The following is a 14,773-nucleotide window of genomic DNA, read 5'->3' as shown; positions in this document are numbered from 1 at the left end:
AGTATACCGTAAGTGTAATACATGGTATCTGCAAGTGACGTTGCGAGGCGTTGTGAGCATGTAGATCGGCTATTTTCACAAATTTAATAGATCGAGTCAAACTAAATGTAATGCCAGCTCCTACAATTCCAAGTGCTTGTGAAGGGTGGGGGTCCCCAGTTCAAATATGATTATTTTGGGGGTCACGGCCTGAAAAGGTTGAGAACCACTGATCTAGATGAACTGAAGCTCAATTCACAGAACTCAGTCCAAGCGAGTCCCCCTCTCCACACCGTTCAGATCAAGGCATGTGTCAATTGTCCAAGCCGTTAAAAAAATAAACGTACAGGTACCCTCTTATGACATTGTTGTTTTTATAAAAAATACAAATGTACTTCTCACACAGAGACATACATAATTGCGATGTTTTACAGGCCTGCATCTTTTAAAAGAATACCTATATTTCATAATTGACTGACTTTACATAATTGTAGCAAATGTGCAATACATGTTCAATATTTAAATACTCTTCAAGAGACAAATACAAACACTGAGAAAAGAAATGCAACAGAAAATCGTCGCTATATATTATAGGAAATCACAGCAGACAAAATGTAAACAATCATGCAAAAGCTTATCAACAGTCTTGGGCTGGTAAAAAACCAACACAAAGCAAATAAGGCATAGCAGTCTGATCAGCAGCAATGTAAAGAAATAACACTTTCTATGAAGCCCATATTTATAATGAGGGCATTCATAATGCATTATAATGCATTCATAATGCTTCATAACTACACTCATAAACACACATAATGCTTTAGAAAGTGTTACCAAAATTAAATATAAAACAAAATAAAATAAAGTATGACGCTTTATCTTTAATTGGTTGAGTCATTGGTGTCCATGCCCAACTAGCCAAGTATCCACATCAACAAATGACAAAAGATCTACGTAAAGGTACCATTAGTCCACGAGAGGAAACAACGTCCTAGAAATATCACCAGTAAGACTCCCTAATCGGGAGATAAGCGACCGTCACGTCGCATACACAAACTTTAGAAGGCAATCGTAGCCAATCAGGAGGGAATATGGGAAATGGGACAGATCCATGTTGATGACATGACTTTAGAGATACTGTGTACCGCTTTGTGTGATTTTAGGCCAAAATCTGTAGGAGCAGTGTCCAAAAATGTGTTTTGCAAAAATCGGCCTGATGGTGGCGCTAGAAGAGGGCCGTGTGAGAAAAGGTACCATTAGGCCATGAGAGGAAACGAAGTCCTAGAAACATCACGAATCGCCGACGGTGCTTTTGTTACCTGCATTTTGTCTTAACAACGCAAACATCTTAACCCTTCCAGTGCCAGCCCCTAGAGGGCGCCAAAGAATGCCAGGGTATGTCCCATAGGCGAGCGTATTAGCATCCGAGGACTCACGTTGCAGTGACGCGCGTGCTCACGTTCGTGCACGTCATGAAAAGGTCCCGGATGAAAATGGCTACAAAATAGCTATTAGCTTTTTCTCATTTAAAAGATCATTTTTCGGCGATTTCGCCGTAAATAAACCTCGCGCCGCCTCCCTAAAAACACAATCCAGAGAAAATGACCTTCAAAGATGTGGGTTTGCATTGGATTCGGCGGCGATTCGCGGCGGCGTTACTCGTTTACGGCTGGCCGGGGGGCGGCCGGATCTCGGTCACTGGATGGAAAATTTAGGCCGGGGCTTCAGTAGGCCTCGGATCATTCATTTCATTAAAAAAGCCGCATTAATTCGGGATCGGCACACTGGACGTCGCGCCGCCGGCGGCGCCGAACATTCGGTGAACATTGGGGGGCTCAAAAATGTATTTTAAACCATTTTTAATGGAATATATCGTCGGACCATGTAAAATGGCTCGCTGGAAAGCGTAGGACGAGCCAGGACCACCCACGGCTCTACAAGCAGCTCAGGGTAAGTAAAATAATTAAAAAAAAATTGTATTGGATTGAAATAAAGCCGAACTTGTTCGGGATCGGCACAATAAGAGTTAAGAGTCATCGTCTGTCTTTATGACGTGGAACAGGGTGACGTTGAATATCACCTGGTGGCCATTGTTCCAGGCGTACAGAGCCCTGTCGCGGGCGTTGTAGTTGAGCATGGAGATGTGAAAGTACTGGTTGTGGAAGGGGATGTCCGTGTACTCGTAGGAGGAGGTCTTGGTGGAGTACGCGTAGTACACCTTGGCCCCCGACAGGTGGGAGTTGGTGATGTAGAGCGTGCCGCAGATCATGAAGGACTCGCCGGCGTTGCGCTTGGAGTACTCCGTGTTCCACGTCTGCAGCACGTGCAGCGTGTCGGGGTCGATCTGCGAGAGGACGATGTTGCCCGCGTTCATGTTGGTGGCGTACACCACCCACATGCCCAGCTCGTCGGCCATCACGTCGATGTCGGAGAAGCCGCCCCACGTGTACGGGTACGCGTTGTGGAAGCCGGCGAACTCCAGCGCGCGCTGGGCGAGCACGCTGCCCGTCTCGAAGCTGTACTTGACGATGATGTTGCTCTGGTACTTGTTGTAGTAGAGCGAGCCGTTGTAGACGATGTGGTTGGTGCCCTCCCACTTGAACGGGAGGCTGTAAGTTCGAGAGACCACCCCTGCCACGAAGTCGGCCATCGTCTTGTACTCGCGCACGATCTTGCTGTTGGTGTAGCTGTCCATGTACCACACCTAGACCGGGGGGAAAGATAAAGAGTGATGGATAGTTAGAATTAGCGAGAGCCATGGCCCGATGAACATGCAAACCTCATCACAAACAAAATCTCTCTTCAAAAAAAGGTCACCTTTTACATATACCGCTCTGTGAATATTATATGAACCGCTGCACACATGGGATATGATAAATTAGAACATAATCACACTGTGCGCGAACCAATCGATTACATTTCACCGGCTTAGAACTTGTACACCGTGATATTATTCAGGGCATGCTTTGATTATTGTGATAAATCATCCCCACTCTGAAAACAAGATGCAGACATTGTGCACTGCACGTGAACCATGGAGAGAGCGCCCACACTTCTCCACTTCACCCATAACTTACCCTGTTGTTTCTGGTTGACGCCAGGGGGTCAGTCATCCATGCCCCGAACCGGGTCCCAGATGTCTTTATTGTAATAGGTCCAGTGATTTTCATTAAGTTTCCACACGCTGTTAATAAGAGAAATGCAGCAATAAGATGCGATGTACTGTACTGTTTTCTTTTTTTCTCTCTCTCTCTCTCTCTCTCTCTCTCTCTCTCTCCATCCTAGATTTCTCAAACCAATTCCATGCCTGTGCCACCAGAGAGTTTGCCCTACTCTGCGTACACACAGATACCAGAAGGCAGTGAGCCAAGTGTAGCTTGAACAACGGAGGCAACAAACTGCTGTTTGTGCTGCGGCTGATCTGATGACAGCTTGAGCTTTGCTTTACGGCTGGTACATTATCATTTCCTCCGAATGCGCTCCAGGCCGCCTGTAATTCATTCTGGAGGCTGTGCGGCATTTAAAGTCATAATACAATTAAAGATGACGTCTTTAGCACCTTAAGAAAAAAGATTATTCCACAACCGATTGTGTTAGCCCATTTAGGCCTACAATTATTGAATGCTTTAACTTTTGAAAAATAGCAGATCTACAAGCTCACAGCGCGGCACCGAGTGCCGCGCTGCGAGCTTGTAGATCTGCTATTTTTGAAAAATCGTGAAAATGTGTGCAAATTTTTCAATATATATTTTTCAAAGCAGACTTTTGTAACTCAAATCTCTGCTTCTGGGGGGGTCCCTGGAACAACATATTTTGAGATAGGGGTCTGCGGCCGAATAAATGTAATTTTGGGGTTCCTTGACATGAACAAGTTTGAGAACAGCTGATTTAGAGGAAGGATTTAGAAGTTGGGTCAAAGATCGGGATAAAGATATTCAAAGACTTGTGCACATTTTCACAATTTTTCAAAAATAGCAGATCTACAAGCTCGCAGCGCGGCACTCGGTGCCGCGCTGTGAGCTTGTATATCTGCTATTTTTCAATAGTTAAAGCATAAAATAATGGTTAAAGTGGTTCAAATCTAATGCGACGCGGGCACGTTCCAGGTATTTGAGAGTTAAGTTGAAAATGAAATACAGGAAGCGTTCTGCAGCCTCCCTGTAGTATTATCATGGATAAGTTATGCATGCAATCTATTACAACTCCCCTTATTTACTGGTGCAGTTGAGCCCATTAGTAGGCTACGCCTAGAAAGAAATCTGATTAAATTCAGTGTAGCTGTCAATATACTGTAGTGTAGCTTGCAAAGGCACTTGCACTTTGACAGTCAGATGCACAACTGCGGATGATATGGGTCGAGCATCAGTGTTGCCAGATTTTGCGAGAGAATATCTTGTAGCAATATTTTTGGTTTACAAGGCCAAATAAGCAACAAACACTTCAGAAACAAACAAAAAAACTCAACTACCAACATTTACAAGCGACTTTATAGACGCTTATAATAAGTAGACAGGGGCGTCATTTGGGTCATTAGGACAATTGCCAGACCCTAGAGTTAACATTTAACCTTAAAGGAGTCATCCAGACCAAAACACATATAGGGTTAAATCTGTCTTTTATCATACCCCTTTATACCTGCTTTAGTCGATTTTTTTCATAGCTGCCCCTTTTGCTAGATTTCGGCTGCCCCTGTTGCTAGATTTTGCGGGCCCTCTCATAACTAACAGAGTGTATAGCCTTTATACTAGTGCGGTTATTTCTTCAGCTTCAAAGTTAGTATTTTTTTATTGGATTGTGTTTACACAACGTCCTGAGACCAACCAAACCGCTGTTTTGACCTCACAGGCACCCTTACTTGTCAAACGGCTTCTGCTCTGCACCAGAGCAGGGAGAGGAGAGGCTAGAAAGGGAGGGGAGGGAGGGGTCGGTTTGACAAGTAAGGGTGCCTGTGAGGTCAAAACAGCGGTTTGGTTGGTCTCAGGACGTTGTGTAAACACAATCCAATAAAAAAATACTAACTTTGAAGCTGAAGAAATAACCGCACTAGTATAAAGGCTATACACTCTGTTAGTTATGAGAGGGCCTGCGAAATCTAGCAACAGGGGCAGCCGAAATCTAGCAACAGGGGCAGCTATGAAAAAAATGGACTAAAGCAGGTATAAAGGGGTATGATAAAAGACAGATTTAACCCTATATGTGTTTTGGTCTGGATGACTCCTTTAATATTGTCCCCAACTCTGAATTATTTTAGCAAATGAATCTGATTTCATCGCAATCGATGTGACGTGTTATAATTTAGATGAGCCTTTTATTGTATGCAATTAGGATTTTTTTTTTAACCGTGGCATCCCTTTTTTGGGAATGTTGACATTATTCATGGGTTCAATTTGTAGTCCTACAGCGGTCGTATTGAGGACCAACACAGGTGTTCTGATTGATGTAGAACATTAATGCTATGCCAATCAGACAAGTGAAACACCTGTGTTGGTCCTCAACATGGCCGCTGTAGTAGGACTACAAATTGAACCCATGAATAGGTTAACATTTTCAAACCTTTTCTCTTTTCGACCCACAAGCAAATAGTGAAAATAGTGGATCTAGAGGCTCTCGGGAGCTTGTAGATCCACTACTTTTGCTAGTTTAGAACTGGAGCTATGGTAAGATATTCTTTTGCCAGACCATATTTATTTCTGAAATCACGCCTCTGTAAGTAGACATGGCAACAGGGGTGTCACACCAAATTCTGGGCCCTGGGTACAAGGATTCACTGCCTTATTTTGTGCTTTAAGTATTGAAAAATAGCAGATATACAAGCTCACAGAGTGCCGCGCAGCGAGCTTGTAGATCTGCTATTTTTGAAAGATCGTGAAAATGTGTGAAAAGTCTTTGAAGGTTTTTTGAAAAACCTATGTTTCTATGTCAGTCAGTGGTGCTCAAACTTTTTCATGTGAAGGACCCCTAAAATGATACGTATTTGGCCATGGACCCCCATCCCCATCTCAAAATATTTAGTTCCAGGGACCCCCCAGAAGAAAAATTTGAGTTACAAATGTCCGCTTAAAAAATACATATATTCACAGATAATTAAGTTATTCTAAAATAATTAAGTCCCCTCCACCTTGGGCCCTAGTAACTCAGTCCCCCCCCCCCCCCCCTGGGTGGTGCCACCACTCACTCAGCTTGTCCCCCCCCCCCCTTGTGACGCCCCTGGGTGGTGCCACCACTCACTCAGCTTCCCCCCCCCCCTCCCCCTTGTGACGCCCCTGGGTGGTGCCACCACTCACTCAGCTTGTCCCCCCCCCTCCCCCTTGTGACGCCCCTGGGTAGTGCCACCACTCACTCAGCTTGTCCCCCCCCCCCCCTCCCTGTGACGCCCCTGGGTGGTGCCACCACTCACTCAGCTTGCCCCCCCCCCCCCCCCCCCCCCCTCCCTGTGACGCCCCTGGGTGACGCCCCCACCACTCACTCAGCTTGCCCATGCAGCTGCGCAGCCTGTTGTCCAGGCGGAGGACGCGCTGGTAGAGCTCGTCGTAGTCGTAGGCGCCCAGCTCCTCCTGGATGCCCTGGAGCACCGCCGACAGGTTCCTGATCTCCTCCTTGAACTGGGAGATGATCACGGCGTCCGTCTTGTACTGCTCCAGCACCGGGATCAAGGGCTTCAGCTCATCCATCTTATCATTAAGCTCCTGGTGGTGGTGGTAAGAGAGAGAGAGAGAGAGAGAGAGAGAGAGAGAGGAGAGTGAGAGAGAGAGAGAGAGTGAGAGAGAGAGAGAGAGAGAGAGATTAGCAAAGCAGAGAGGACTGGATACACACTAGGGCATTCACGAATAGTGATTTTTAGTATTCAAATTATTCGATCTGAAAGTATTCGAATAGTCGAATATTCGAGAGGTGAACATTGTGAAAATAGCAGATCTACATGCTCACAACGCCTCGTGGTGCGAGGCGTTGTGAGCATGTAGAGCTGCTATTTTCACATATATTTATATGCGGAACCGAGTCACATTAAATGGAATACCTACAATTCCAAGTGCTTGTCAAGGTGCGGATCCCCAGTTCAAATATGTTTATTTTCAGGGTCACAGCCTAAAAAGGTTTGAGAAGCCCTGGTATAGAGCATTAACAAATTCATCCACCAGGGGCATTGACAACTCATTCTTATGACTTCCTATCTAGCCAAGTTTTATAAACTATATCTTTTTTAAAGAACAGGGGGGTCCGGGACCCCTAGGGGGTCCTCAGACTTACTACAGGGGGTCCTCAAAATCTTCCAATCCTTTTTATATTAACAACTTGAACCCTAGGGTCCATATTCTGAGAACTGAACAAAAATAGCAGATCTACAAGCTCACAACAGTTAGGCTATTTTCGGCAAAGAGGTTTGGTGCAGAGGGGGAAAAGAGCAGACTAAGTACAGAGTAAAAGGTCAAGTTGATTAGGTAATGACAGCTCAAGTGGTTAAATATCTGAAAACACAAATGGACATGAATCCAAAATACACTGATGATTGTGCTGTCAAACGATGAAACGGAATCTATGAAAAGGTTGTGGGGGTCCCTGCTTCATCTCTCTCTCAACTTAGGGGTCCTTGGCCTGAAAACGTTGAAGACCCCTGCCTTATAGGGATATGTGCTTTGAAGAAACGGCAAGGGACACAGGGAAAGTTTATGTAACCCATTAAAAGACCGGAAGCCGATTCTACGAAATGCCTTCTAAATCCTGACCGTTTTCTAATACTACTTTAAAGTCATTAAAACTGCTGTTTCAATTAAGTTATTAAGTGATTAAGTGAGTATGAAGAAGACGCCCTCAGGACAGATGACGTCCAGATGATGCAGCCTATAGCCCGTATTTATCAGATTTTACTGGTTAAATAGGTTCTTAAAATTAAAATTAATCTCTAGGCTACGGTAGAACAATGTACATAGCCTATTGGAACTTTGCAAAATTACCTTTCACGTTCATTTTTCATCCGTGTGACACATGAACATCCTCTTAACTTGTTCCTCATACTCACTGTCACACTCAAGATAGCTTATAATTGAAACAGCAGTTTATTGACTTTAAAGTAATGCATCAGGCGATGACAGCGTGCCCACAGGGCGGGACTTAGCGCAACGCGGATGCGGTTAGTTAACACCCTAACCCCTCACCCTAATGTATACCTGTAATGTTGACGTGCTGGGCAGAGAGACCTTTTAGCTGTACAGCTGATGCTTCTGTGATTATTACTCTCTCAAATACAGTGTAAACCTATTATACCAGAACTACCTGGTCTTGGTGTCTGTTTTATTCTGACTTGTACTTTACTTTGGGATTGTGACTTTTTAACTACAAGTCAGCGCTGTCAATATATATATATATATATTTCCAGGTGTCCCGAATTTGGAGTGTTCATCCTCCGGGGAGCATGAATGTGCTCAACACGTTTCATGGCAATCTGCCCATGTGTGAGATATTGGCAGGGACGTGCTGGGCCCCTGATTCAGCCCAGGAAAAAGAGTTGGAGAGGCCCTCATTGTGCGCTATAGAGAGAGATCTCTCTCCATAGCGCTGCTGCTACTCCAAGATTTGCCATTTCAGATCATGACAAGTGACAAGCCAGTGGGCCAATTACATGAGTTATATTTCGCCGTTGTCGGGTGGAAACCTTGTATGTCCAAAACTGTTTGTTTTGAATTTATCATTTGAAAAATGATTTAAACTAGTGAAAACAGCCGATCTACAAGCACACAACGCCTCGCGGTTGTGTGCTTGTAGATCTGCTGTTTTCACTACTTTTGTGCGACGGCCTTGTATGATGAAGCAGGGCTTTGCTTTGCGAGAAAATTTACAAATTTGAAACTTGGAGATACAAGTTTTCTGCCCGACAGTGACGATTTACTTTTTTGGCCGCCCAGCCCCCAAAATGGAACAAAGTCCATCATTTTATTTTTATTTTTTTCCTAATGGCTGGCCTGGACCGGCCGGGAATGAACCGGCCGTTCGGGAGTTGTCCCGCTTTTCCCAATGGCCAGCATGTCCCTGGATATTGGGCCCTATTCTCATCATGCCTTACCCCTTATCCCTAAACACGTTATCCCTAAACACGTTGTGAATCCACGTTGTGGATTCAAGCTATAACTAAAGTGATAAAGTTATAGTTTGTCACACGTCCACCATATCACCTGAAACTGTGAACCAAGAGATTGTGAATCTGAACAGAAACAACTAATAATGGAAGCCAATGTTAGCCAATTATAATAATTATGTATGGCTTGAGGCATAATGCATTTTGTTTCATTTAATTTGGTTATTTGACTCGTTGAACTGTATCAGATTTCTAATTGAGCAGTTGCAGTAATGTATCATGGGGTGCAATTGGACTCTAAAGTATCTCGTAGAATTAGTGCCTGAAGTTATCGCCAACCTGCCATAAAATGTAATTAGCAAATGTAAATTATTTTTGCTGCAATAATCCTTGGTGGCAGGTTTAGTTAGCATCTGGCCTGGATACGACAATAAATAACAGTAAGACGTCCTAGGAAATAAAAACAGACTTTTAAAACAAGCTCTGGTTTTCTGGGCTGAAAATCCCGAAAGTGTTCGCGGTTTTGGCTGCCATGTTAAGTGGGTCAGATGGGTGGGCCACGTGCGTTGTTTTTCCTTTTTTTTTTTTTTTTTTTTTTTTTAATAAATATAACAGGCCAATGTGAAAAGGGTGGCATTTGTTCCTTGACCTAGCGGGAATGTGCTTGCAAAATTGCACCCTGCGTAAATTATTTGAGGCATTTTGTTCAAAACGGAGCAATCCTGCCAACTTTGGAAGCCAATATTAGCCAATTAGGATGGAATATGAAATATCAGACAGATCCATTTTGATCACATGTCGGCCTACTGGTGGCGCTCTAGCCAATCTTAGCCAATCAAGACCTGTTTCCTTTTGTTTAATGACTATAGAGATACTGTGTACCGATTTGCGTGATTTTAGGACAAAATCTGTAGGAGTACCGTCCAGAAATGTGTTTTGTACAAACCCGCCTCCTGGTGGCGCTGTAAAAGTGAAAAAATTGAAAAATTGGGGTCAGAGGTTCTGCTCTGGCACCCAGGGAGTGGGCGTGTACGGTTTCTAGGCCTGTCACGATTCACTCAACTCACGATACGATTCGAATCACGATTCAAGGTTCACGATTCATTATGTCACGATTTTTTCAACACAAATTTATTTTCCAGAAAAATTACCCCAAAAAAATCCACAATTCTTACAATTCCAGTATTTTCTTTTCTTTTAACAATACTGTTTTCTCTTATGCTCTTTTCAATACAGTACTATCAAAATGCAAAAAAACAACAATTACATTTCAGTTCTCTTGTCTTCTCTTACAAGGAATCCTGTATTTTTAGATGTTTCTCTTATCCTCTATACAGTAGCAAATAGCAAATGACAGAAAAGTGTAAACTTATCAATTCTTAAATGTCAAATCCTGTTCTTTTTTTTAAACAACACTCTTACCCTCTTTTAAATACTGTATCAAAGAATGCCTTTTTCCTGTGGTACATAGCAAGCCAACTGTACTGTAAGCCAGGCACAAACTAAGGCATAACAACAACTCATACCCTCTTTTCAAAAATCAATACCGCATCAAAGTCAAGACCTAGTGTCTCATTGTAGATAGACTGTTCAAAGTCCCTGACTTTCTAACCCACCATTTCACCTGGTTATATATTGACTGTGTCAATTCTTGTTTTCACTAGAAACATTGTAACCAGTGGCAGAGACATGCATCTGTACGTAGCATTGTTGTTGTTAGCCCTTTGCACTGATTAGTGCTATGCTCTGAAGCAGCAAAGTAATGACACAGCACTCAACTAACTGCTCTCTTTGTCAATCAAAATCGCGGAGCTCTGCTCCTGCTGGCACAACGAGCGGCAGCTGTGAGTGAGTGAGTGAGCCTTCCTGCTGTAGCTGCGTGACGTTTAAGCAATATTACACGAGAGGGTGTGCATATAACACGGTTATCCTGCACGACAGCCTTACAGCAGGAACGAGCCGACAGGCGAGTTCCGTAGGTAGGGCTGGAGTGCAGGATAACCGTGTTACATGCAGACCCTCGAATGTAATATTGCGATTATACAACTGTTGCCCTTAAAAAAAACACGTCAACTTTATTTCATTGTAATTAAGATATTCGATAGGAATTTGTAATTTTTTAATGCCACATTTAGCTACTATGTCACATGAAAACCGCTAGCCTAGCCGCCTAGCATAGTGTGGGGAGAGAGGCGCGCTTGCTGTCTTTCGTGACCAACGCAGCTGATTTCTTTACTTGATGAGAGACAGTGCATCTGTGCTCGTTATATGCACGGTTGGAGCGCCTGTTTTCCATTGAGAGCCCGACTACCTGTTGTATAATAGACGTTGAACACACAGAGACGTTGAAGAAGGAATGGTGTTTAACTCGAGCGCGCCCTCTGTTGGTCGAATTGCGATTCGTTATTTAAAACATTGATTCCAATCGTCCCCTAATTAAATCGATTTAAATCTTTTTTTTTTCATGAATCGTGACAGGCCTAACGGTTTCGCTGCCATCGTGCCAACAGTGCCGGAGATTAGACGCGGACGGACGAACACGCACGTGGTCGGGCGGACGGGGGCGAAACATAATAGTCTCGGCCATGCCTTTCGGCCTGCCGGAGACAATAAAAATTATGCTTTTCAGGAAGTTATTCAGGATTCCAATTAATCAAAAATAGCAATAAATATCACTTCTTCTACAAATATCTCCTTCATCAAAGTTGCCCACCCCTGATCTATAATAACTATACTTCACTGACAAAACAGAGTAGTATTATCAGCTATCGTGATACCTGGTAGTTTCTTGCTATGGTGGTTTTCCTGTCGTCCTCGATCTGTCTGAACTTGGTCCTCAAGCCCTTCATCTGGTTCTCCATCTTGATGACGTACTGGAAGTCCCTCTGAGTGCGCAGGTTCAGCACCTCAATGGACTGGGACATGTTCTGGACCTAGAGCAGGGGTCGGCAACCCAAAATGTTGAAAGAGCCATATTGGACCAAAAAAAAACCAAACAAATCTGTCTGGAGAAAAAATGATAAAAGCCTTATCGTCGTTGTCGGGTGGAAACCTTGTATGTCCAAAACTTTGTTTTGTATTTATCATTTAAAAAATTAACTAAACTAGTGAAAACAGCTGATCTACAAGCACACAACGCCTCGCACCGCGAGGCGTTGTGTGCTTGTAGATCTTGTATGATGAAGCAGGGCTTTACTTTGCGAAAAAAAAAAAAAAAAAAAAACATGCAAATTTGAAACTTGGAGAGGTTTCTGCCCGACAGTGACGATAAAAAAATCGTTAAAACAAAAATACATTTTTTCCCCCCATCTTTTTTCATTTTCATACACTTTTGAAAAAGCTCCAGGGAGCCACTAGGGTGGCGCTAAAGAGCTGCATGCGGCTCTAGAGCCACGGGTTGCTGACCCCCGACCTAGAGCAATGGAATGGGTACTTGAGGAATTACAAAAGGACCACAATGGAAACAAGCCCCATGCATGGAGAGTTTTGTGTTATCCTTTTAGCATACTGTACAACCTGTACTGTTAAAACGCATGTTAACTCTATCAACGCTTTGGACGTTCCCGTTCGCCCCATTTTTCCCGGCGGCGCGATGCCAATAGTACGTTCTTTGGCTCGTTCTTTTGTACCTTGGTTTGATGTCTGTAAACTGATGAGGGGTCGTGCGGGTGTGTACCGTAGAGACAGCTCCCGTAAAAGTGCTCTCAAAAACCCACTGGACGTTAGCATCAATGGAGTAACAAAACACTTCCATGTTATTTTCTCTGGGTCTATTGCTCTGTAGCGATTGAGCGGCCTTGACGGACGGCAGCCTACCGCGCCATTTCACATTAATTCTTGCATGAGGCTGCCCTCTACTGCTGGTATAGCGAAAGTACACATATTTAAGGAGAAAAAAAAAATAATGATAAAAAAAAATACATCTTTGTCTATAACATCGCAAAGGTAAGGTGCTTTTGCTGGCACAAAACCCAATAAATAAATAACAACATCTGGCAGTAAAACAGTTAATAAAGTATTCAATCAACCAATCAATCAAAACCAGTGTGATTGACAGATCTCAAACGGGGCCACCATACTGTACACACCCTTCAACCAGGCAGCAAGCACTGCATTCAACGATGTATCGTCATTTTGTAAATGGATTAAAATCGATTTTAACTGGTGACAATTTAAATCGTGATTAAATCGCAATTTGATGCAAACAGCTGCAGTGGGCATGTAAAACCTCACTTTGACAAGCACTGCTGTGCACCCTTCAAGCAGCAAGTTGTACCGCACTCCACATCATCATCAGCATGATTATGTAGACACGAGGGCTCTAGAGGGACAGAAGGGGCTCTTGACATTAAGCTTACTACTTGAAATGCCTCAAATTTTCATGTACTGTATACGGTACAAGTAAACGCTCGAAGCTTAAATGAAATATTGCCTTGTCAACACGTATTCGTGTCAACTAATGCATTATTACCATACATTTAAATGAAACCACTGAGTGCCTATTTTGTTCATCCACTAGAGTTGTCAAACGTTGCTGTACAACTATCCTCGGAGAACAAGTACAGGAACGCACGCATTCTCACAGGACTGCATTGTTTTGAGAGATGTTCAACAGCTGAGTCATTCATCAGGTATTTAAAACCGCTGCTGGCAGTTAGATTCCTCACAGTGTGAGTGTTCTCTGGGCCTGAGCACTGAGCAGGGGTGGACAAAGTAGACACAGTGCTTGAGGCAAAGTAGGCGGTCGAATGTTATGCAATTACAAGCGAAAGTTGCTCTGCCGAAATTTGTTCTTGAGCTAAAAGTAATGGAGTACTTGCTTTAACTCATACTCTGCGATCCTCGTTGAAACCGGGGATTTCCCGCAGTACCTCTCTGCGATGCCCGTCGTTCCCGGAAATTTAATTAGCTTTAATCATTATGAAACGATTAAAAGTATGATCGCTGGATATATCCGTTTCGGAGACTTTAGGCCCGCCCCCTAACTGTATCCGGTCGTATTTCCCGTTTGGACCGGATCTAGGTTTCCGTATCCTGTCCAAGGCCCCATCGTAGCTTCCATCCCATCTGTTTACATTGTAAACAGAGGAAGGAGCTGCACGTTCATTTCACGTCTTTTTTCACCCGTTTTTTTTTTATTTGATAGCTTTTCAATTCTTGTGCCCGCCTGGCATATGATCCGCGCACATATCGTCTGCTATGTGCGCGAACGTGTCCACGTGTTACCATAGCGCACAGCTGGCTTTTTTCAATGTTTTTTCATGTAAACACTGGCGGATAAGCAGGGATACAGCGTGGCAACGGATATGTCTATTTCAATGGGGTTTTTTTTATTAGAAAGCTGTCACCGAGTCTACGCGTCTACTAGATGAGTCGCGCACAGATTGTGCACGATGCGTGCGCGTGCCCTCGTTAAAAGGTAAGGACAATTTGGCAGCTGCTTACTACGTACAGCTATGTTTAAGATGGCAGCAAAATTGTTAAAGAATACGTATATGGGTGGGTGACGTGACGTAGCGTTTTCGCTGTCCTCGGTGTCAAACATGTATAAATAAAAAATATATTTGTCAAAAACCTTCTGAATATTGTGCAGGACATTAAGCTTTATGTGAACTTACTCAAGATTAAAACATTTCATTCCTCATTTCTTCAGAATCTTCAACCAAACATGGTAAATGTCATCTGGTGTGACTGTCCCGACCTTGTTTCTCAAAGTGGGAACTTGAA

At 43.6% G+C, this 14,773-nt stretch overlaps 1 protein-coding gene across 1 annotated transcript in view; it reads right to left on the bottom strand.

The window, feature by feature from the left end:
• Positions 1–2,002: 2,002 nt before the first annotated feature.
• olfm3a (olfactomedin 3a) overlaps positions 2,003–14,773 on the bottom strand; it is a gene marked incomplete at both ends in the record, with an annotated part of 48,001 nt that continues 35,230 nt past the window's right edge. Inside the window, 4 exons of the mRNA XM_080752101.1 lie at positions 2,003–2,680; positions 3,054–3,160; positions 6,443–6,662; positions 11,824–11,979. Of these exons, the coding sequence (XP_080608227.1) occupies positions 2,003–2,680; positions 3,054–3,160; positions 6,443–6,662; positions 11,824–11,979 (1,161 nt within the window). The remainder of the gene's footprint in view (positions 2,681–3,053; positions 3,161–6,442; positions 6,663–11,823; positions 11,980–14,773) is intronic.

This window comes from Nannobrachium achirus (genome assembly GCF_963921795.1).
Source record: "Nannobrachium achirus genome assembly, chromosome: 21".
NCBI classification, from domain to species: Eukaryota; Metazoa; Chordata; class Actinopteri; order Myctophiformes; family Myctophidae; genus Nannobrachium; species Nannobrachium achirus.
The sequence above is the reverse complement of the archived record's forward strand: the minus strand, read 5'-3'. Positions and strand labels throughout refer to the sequence as shown.